Source organism: Rhagoletis zephyria, unplaced genomic scaffold, assembly GCF_001687245.7.
Source record: "Rhagoletis zephyria isolate East Lansing unplaced genomic scaffold, Rhagoletis_zephyria_1.1 Rzeph_scaffold_06862, whole genome shotgun sequence".
NCBI classification, from domain to species: domain Eukaryota; kingdom Metazoa; phylum Arthropoda; class Insecta; order Diptera; family Tephritidae; genus Rhagoletis; species Rhagoletis zephyria.
In genome coordinates, this window is record NW_016163945.1 from 24,907 (window position 1) to 32,897 (window position 7,991).

General features: G+C 42.3%; 1 protein-coding gene across 2 annotated transcripts; it reads left to right on the forward strand.

Annotated features, from left to right (window-relative positions):
- Window positions 1–2,393: 2,393 nt before the first annotated feature.
- On the forward strand, window positions 2,394–4,914 carry LOC108373612 (glycine-rich cell wall structural protein 1-like). 2 transcript variants are annotated; one of them, XM_017629528.1, is made up of 4 exons: window positions 2,394–2,529; window positions 2,658–2,858; window positions 2,946–3,806; window positions 3,896–4,914. In XM_017629528.1, exons 1-4 carry the CDS (start codon window positions 2,448–2,450, stop codon window positions 4,750–4,752), a joined length of 2,001 nt encoding a protein of 666 aa, XP_017485017.1. In that variant the 5' UTR covers window positions 2,394–2,447; the 3' UTR covers window positions 4,753–4,914. The 2 variants fall into 2 exon arrangements, with proteins under 2 accessions (XP_017485017.1, XP_017485016.1); XM_017629527.1 differs by having other exon boundaries at window positions 2,658–3,806.
- Window positions 4,915–7,991: the final 3,077 nt, after the last annotated feature.

The window sequence follows — 7,991 nt, forward strand, 5'->3', positions numbered from 1 at the left end:
CTGCCTTTAAACTTGTATTCATACGGTTGTTGTAAAAGAATGAACTATAAAAAACTTACCAAAATTAAATAATACTGTGTATAAATTGACCATGATTACTCGGTCGTGCTATCATAGTAGCACAATGCAATATAGTTTTATTTATTTATTTTAAGGTTTTATTACAGTTATGGAAAAAAGTGATTTTAGTGACTTTTCCCTGCAATCTCAACCAGCGCGATACTTAGCTTGACAGAAAAAAAGTGTATTTCATTCATAAGTTAAAAAAAGTGTATACAAAAACTGAAAAGAATGAACTAATACATACAAGAAATACAGCATTTAATTAAAACGCATAAATAATCAGAAGCACTCGACGAACATGGGCCTTAGCGTATAAAAAATAAGAAGTGCCTTCTAGGATCAAAAATCTTTAGCCAATAAATCTGAAAATTACAATTTTAAAGCTTCAAAAGGTTTTTCTGAAGCCTCGTACGACCATTTTTTTACCGAAATATGGCATGTGAAAAATTACCGCTAAATTTGTTGCTCACTTACAACTTGTGAACGACCATTCTTTTTTCACGCCCCGTCGAGTCTCCGTGGGTCCACCTGGACCACTTTGGGCGCTGCCGGTATTTGGTTTCGAGTTTCCTCTAATAGCGGTTGCCCTTGGGCAATGGAAAACCTGCGAGGGTATTTTTGCCATGAAAAAAAAAAAACAAATCAATAAAAATAGGATCGCCGTTTGGTGTCGGCGTAAAACTGCAGGTTCCTCTTTTTTTATGACAACAGCAATGCGAACGCCACAAATCGGAGGGGAATCTCGGCCAAATACTAACATATTCTGTAAGCGGCAATTTATTAAAATAGCGTTCAACCCAGCTCATCATACATAAATATATGGCACAGAACTAGATGATTATTTCTGTCTGTCCATCTAGTATACACCTAACATGGGACTAGGTAATGTTTGTAAATTGTATTTATTTATGCTATCCGATGTTCTTCGTAGCACATTGAAAAAAAATCACAGATCGCTTAAAAATTATGGTATTATTTTTCTATTCCGACATAAATGATGGATCACCGCAGTCTAATTACTAATTATATTAATTAACGACGACGGCTACACACATAAATATGCACATACATTTGTCTAGTTTGTATTACATTTGGCACCTTTGCTGCCAGCAACTTATCGGCAACTACACTTGAAGGTACAACTAAGTTGATGAGTATTCTCAACTCATGTCACTTAATATGACAACTAAGTATTATTTATAGCTTTTCAATAACTAATACCAGTAAATAATAATGATTATTGCGCTAACCACAACGAAGCAATAGAAATAGTAAAAAACCTTAAGTAAAAAAATTTAATCGAAATGAGAATGAAAGTAAGAGCGAATTGATATAAGATTGATTGCATGTAATATACACTTGGCTGTGTCAGAAGCGCCCATACACTCACATCCATACAACACATACCTACCTAATTGCCATACCTAAACAAAAGCGTTGGGCGAGGCGTTTTCTGACGCCTAATCAACGCCACGTCAAGTGCAGAAATACCACCAACAATAAGCATAGCTGTGCTTGTGTGAAACACGAAAATGACAGCTTCGCCGTCTTCTGCAGCCAAATGCACTATCTAACGCCCTGTCAAAATCGAATTTTCCAACCGCTTAGCGATGACGCCGCGTTTTTTTTCGGCATGCTTCATGCCAGACAACGCTGACGCTATTGTTTAGGTATGACAGTAAGAAAGCGCTTTTGCCAGCGCTAATTAATTCAGCAATTCAGTGATAGATTGTGCACGTACATGCATACATATACATATTTCTATGCAGCGATCAATCGCGCCATGCTGATTTTTGTAGATTGCAAATGCTGATGCACATCAGTAAGTAATGCGCAACTCGGCGCTCTTTCCCTCCCCCGCTCCCTAGCGCGCTGCCTGCGTCCGTTGCCAATGTCGTTTGATTTCGCGGCAGCCGTAGCGGCGTGCTTCGTGTTACGGCTGGTATATTTTCACCTTCCCGCCACGGCTGTGGCAATTAGTATGCCGTAGCATTTTTTTGTTTAAATAATATTCTACTTTATTTACTATCTTCTTCTTCTACTCGTCGCTTTTGCTTTTGTTTATATTCAATTTCAATTGGGGTTTTCTTTTACCTGTGCCTGCTTGTTAATACAAGGAGAATGAAATAGTTGGCGCTCGGATTTTCCCATCTTTCTATGCAAATACCTATGCGCGTATATTCTATTTTTATTCTATTTCTAAAATTTTGCTGCAACAGCAACTTGGGACTCATCGCAGCAGCGCCAGTACGCTCATCGGTCACGGCTTCTACACCATCAGTTGGAGTATAAAATAGAATTGCAAATAATGTACTTGCACAATTCCAATTCAACTCAGCCACAGTAGCTGACACGCGGATACGAATTCAGTTCGGGATTTCGAAATGATACATAAATCCAAACGTTTGCCTGGGACCCGTCCGCGGGCGCTAACAGCATTAATTTTGATTGCCTTCTGCTGCTTTGGTGAGTAAATTAAATAAAAATGGGTGACAAGCCGGAGGTCCCACTGTTGGACGTACGTACTGTTGCTCTGCAACAAAACTGTAGTAGATGGCATTGGCTTTAATTTGAAATTTAATTTTGCATTTCAGATGCGTCCAGCGGCTATGGTCATTATGGTGGTGGTGGCGCTGGTGCTAGTAGTTCTGCCTCGGCTAGTGCGAGCAGCTTTGCCTCAGCTGGCGCTGGTGGAAATGGTGGCAGCTGGACAAGTGATAATACAATTGGTGGTGGTGGCGGTCCTATCGGCGACAGTGCTGCCGTCGGCTATGGCAGTAATCCATTTTTGACAGGTAAACCAGCGGGCAGCTCTGGCGGCTTAACAATCTCGATTAACAGAGAAGGCAATGGATTAATTGGTGGTTTGCTCAATGGCTTAGGCAAACTACATGGCGGTGTTCTTGGTACACTCGGCGGAGCAGGTGGTGGTGGCGGAGGTGCTGGTGGAGGCGGAGGCGGAGGTGCTGGTGGTGGCGGTGGAAGTGGCGGTGCAGGTGGCGGCGGCGGTGGTCCAGGTGGGCTTGGTGGCTATGGAGGCGGGTGTACTGGCGGTAGTTGTGGTAAACCTAATAGCGGAAGTTATGGCGGCGGCGGTAGCGGTTGTGGTGGTCCATCTTGCGGCGTTGGTGGTGGTGGCGGCGGAAAGCCCATTGCGCCACCGAGCACTATTTATCTTCCACCTGTGCAATCATCTAAAGGACCAAGTAGCGGGTGTCAAAGTGGAAACTGTGGTGGACCAGGCTCACCTGGTGGAGCAGGCGGATTGGGTGGTTCTGGAGGATTTGGTGGTTCTGGAGGATTTGGTGGTTCCGGTGGATTTGGCGGTTCAGGTGGATCGGGAGGTTCTGGTGGTCATGGTGGTCCTGGTGGATATGGTGGACCAGGAGGAATCGGTGGTTCGGGTGGACATGATGGTGGCAGCCCTGGCGGTCCTGGTAGTCAAGGAGGTCATGGTTTTCCTGGCGGACCTGGTGGTAATGGATTTCCCGGTGGTCCTGGCAGTCCTGGCGGCCCAGGTGGTGATGGCTACCCCGGTGAACCTGGTAGTCCTGGCGGTCCAGGTGGCTCTGGTGGTTACGGCAGTTCAGGTGGCTCCGGAGGTAAAGGTGGTTATGGCGGCAAAGTTGTCTATGGTGGTACCGGCGGTGTTGGCAGTGGAAGCCAAGGTGCGCCAGGAGCACCTGGTGGTTTAGGAGGCCATGATGGTTATGGTGGACATGGCGGCTCTGGTGGATTCGGAGGTGCTGGCGGATACGGAGGAACAGGCGGACTCGGTGGTTCTGGTGGGTTCGGCGGTTCCGGCGGACATGGCGNTCTGGTGGATTCGGAGGTGCTGGCGGATACGGAGGAACAGGCGGACTCGGTGGTTCTGGTGGGTTCGGCGGTTCCGGCGGACATGGCGGTGGAAATCTTGGGGAACCTGGATATCCTGGCGGAACAGGCAACCCTGGTGGCCATGGCGGTGCCGGTTATCCTGGTGGTGCCGGAAGTCCCGGCGCATCCGGCAGCCCTGGTGGACCCGGTGGATTCGGCGGTCCGGGAGGTTCCGGTGGTATTGGCGGCGCGGGAGGACATGGTGGTGCTGGTTATCCTGGTGGAGCCGGAAGTCCCGGTGGAGCCGGAAGTCCTGGTGGGCCAGGTGGATTTGGCGGTCCGGGCGGCACCGGTGGTCTTGGCGGCGCGGGAGGACATGGCGGTGCAGGTGGTTATGGTGGTAGCGGTGGACAAGGTGGCAGTGGCGGGTACGGTGGAAGCGGGGGTCCAGGCCCCGAACCTGGCGCACCAGGTGGACCACCTAGTTTTGGCTACCCGGGTGAACTGGGAGGACCCCAAGTACCTAGTACTGGTGGAACTGGTTGTACGAGCGGCGCATGCGGTGGCGCAAAACTACACGGTGGCCATGGAGGCGATGGCGCAATCATTTTTGGCCTCCCTGGTCGGGGCTCATCAGGTGCTCACAGCGGAGCTAGTGCAACGGTGAATGCAGGAGCAGGCAGCCAGGCATTTGCACTACCTGGTGCGGGAGGAGCTGGCGGTGGCGGTGGCGGTGGTTGTTCAAGTGGAAAATGTGGCAGTGTCGGCGGCAGCGGAAAAAGGGGCGGCTATGGCAGCTCATGGAGTAGCGCGGGCTCCTATGCCAGCGCCTCAGCGAGTGCACACTCCAGCAGCTATGTTAAGAGCTATTAATGAAAGTTGGAAGCCATAGTTTAGTTGTAGTTTAACTGCTCATACTCGTATAAATACCTATAATTAGTTAGCGAAAAAATTCCGACGTTTTTAAATATATATACATATTAAATAAATTAAGATGTCGCTAGATACTTGTAACTATTATACATATCTTTTCGTACGTAAATATAAAATGTATGTAAAAATAGTTTAATCGATTCCAAAATTTTTTAAATATCTTAATCGAATTCTGCGCTCAGCTCTTAAGTACTCATGCGGCTGCGTTCCTTTCCGTTGCACACGTCTTCTTGTTTGCCACAAATTCATATTTAATCGTGTTAAAATTAGCATTAAACATTGAACGGGTTGGCAAATCCAGTTTCAAATTAGACCTGTCAAAACAGCCCCTCCATTAGCATTTGCAACACATGCACACACATAAAGGGATTTGGGTCTGAGTGTAAGTATAAGTATAGTTGTAAGAAGCGGGTCACACATCTTCGTCAGACGGACGAGCGCTTATACATATGCGCATTTCCATGTGGCTGTCGCACTATGAGTGGCTATGACAAATGCATTATAAATTGCCTAAGCGACCACATAAGCCATTGGCATGTTCAGTTGCATACAAAGGCACAGCAAATAGTATATACGAACATTAGATATATACTGTATATTTATAGTAGTGTCACTTATAAACTGCAACATTCAACATAAGTAGACTAACGCACACCGATCCCTCCACGCAAATCTCTGAACACCCAGCCACCAGTTGGCAGCGCTGCAGTGTGGAAGACCTGAATACCCCTCCTGAAAATCAGCAACAGTTTAAGTGAGAAGAGAGTGCTCAAGCAGCGCTAGTAAGGCAAGACGTCCCTGGGTGTCTCTTTAATAATAAATCAATCACTTTCATTGATATTCACCACAACAAACTGCACAGCGTTGATGTCCCTTGCAGAAGACGCAAAGCGTTTCGGCAAACTAAATACAATTAATTGCTGTGAAATGCCTATTTTAGACGTAAACAGTTGGCGCAGCCTCTCAAAAACTCATTTACAGCAATTTCAATTTAGCCACACAATTTCTGCCTCAAAGTGCTTTTAACCAAAACAGAATTGAATGTAAATTTATTTTTAATATGAAATTCATAGCCTAATGTTTATTTAAAGCGCTTAATATCCTGATAATTGTTTGCGAAGGAAGACAGCAAATGCAAACTTCTAAGCAAGCATTAAAATTTCAATAGTTGTATNTATAAAAGTACGAGCTGTCTTACGCACTTGCAGATTTGCCTCAAGAATTTCAGTTTGATTTGCTTGCGGTTATTATACTTGAAGCTGCTGGTTGAGTACTCTGGCGTTCCTGGAATTGTAATTTAATTCCTGGCAACAGCTGTGCCTGCTAATCAGCGAAATAACTTACAGATAAACGACCGAAATTGTTTAATGTTGGCAGAGTTGTATAGTAAATAGAAAGCCAAGGACTGCGCCGAATAAAATTGTTGGTCATACTTTTTTTCATATTGCGCTACTGAAATATTAAAATATAATTTTTTGTATGGTAGTAGCTTTGCATTAAATATCAAAAAATAATTAATGTCTTTTTGTCAAATAAAAAAGTTGTTAAATGCGAAAATGGCAAGGAAATTGGAATTGCGAGAAAATAATTTTAAAATTTTTCATAAGGTAACTGATTGATTTAAAAAAAAAAACTATTAGAAAATAAAAGGAAAAATATATTTGTTTTTAAAATTTTAAAATTTTATTATTACAAAAAAAATACTATACTTTAGGAAACAAAAATATAATTTGTACTATCTTAATATATGAAATTATTATTACTAAAAAATAATATTAAATATAATTTGGAAAAAACTAAAAATGTTAAAAGAATGTGGGTATTTATTAAATTTGATACGTTTTCAGGTTAAGATTCTTACTTATTTAAAAAGCTAAAAAGACACAAAGGATCACTTAGTGCCGTTTTCTTATGTAGGTTTTAAAATTTTTCTGCCCCAAAAAAAACATTTCTTTTGAACAAAATTTATGTTTAAAGGGAAGATAAAATTTTAAAACCTACATCAGAAAACGGCCCTTAATACACCAACAACTAACTGCCGGTTTCACGAAAACAATTTAAGTGGAAAAATGAATTTTTTCTGTCCTTTTCCATATTAAATTCAAAAATTAGATGACAAAATATCTGTGAATTCTGTTTTAAAAAATTCGCTATATTTAACCTTTTATGGACTGTAAGAAATATTTCCACAAATGGACTTTTCTCAGATAACTGGTAGGTTTTTTCCATTTGGAAAATGCGTAGGCTAGATTGGATTTTGGTAGGTTCCGCGACAATAATAGTTATTTGCGAGAAAAATAAATTATGTATACGTATATCTCTATTTGAGCACTCAAATTTTCACGAATATTTCACCGGTGCTTTCATATAACGGTGACCGTAAACATGTAAATACTTGTGAATCCGAAAGGCCTTAAAATGTCAACATTTAATATAAGTTTTTACACAGGTGGAAGCTTAAAAATATTTCAAATGGTAGTCAGAGTTATAAGCGATCCATATGCCTAATTTCTTCTGAATCCGTCCAGCCGTTTCTGACTAAAAGAGGTCCTCGCGTGGTGCCGGTTTTTCATATTGTCAGATTTTAAATCACCGTGTCCCGCCCAAAAAGCTCTAAGCCACAAAAAAAGTTCACCAAAAATGTATGGTGAAAGCAAACACAGACAATCAACTGATAGTGTTTATGTATGCCTTTTGCCCGCGTCGCTCAAAGAGTCGTAATGGGCGAGTGGTCAAAGCATTTCGCTGGCAGCCGAGAGGGTCCAGGTTCAAGTCCTCCTCGGCCGTAGGGGATTTTTTATTTTTTTTTATTTTGTATTTTTTTTATTTTTTTATTAGTTTTATTTTTTAACAATCTTTAGATTTTAATGTTTTAAAGACAAAAAAATATATTTTTTTTCAATACATTTGTGTGGCATTGCAGCATTTTGGTTTATTTCCTAATGAAATTTTTCGTTGAAAAAATTTCCTCGCTTCATTTTCGCGTTTTTTTTAACAAAATGGAAAGAAATAAGTTTTGTCTCCATACTTCTATTTTTGTGACCGGCTCCTAGCCAGCTGACAAATTAGTGACTTATTTTTTAGACTAGAGACGTGAGACAGCGTACTGAATACCAAATGGTCTCAAAATCCAAGTTCACCACCAAAAGTCGCTATTAGTGACTAGAGACCACATTTTT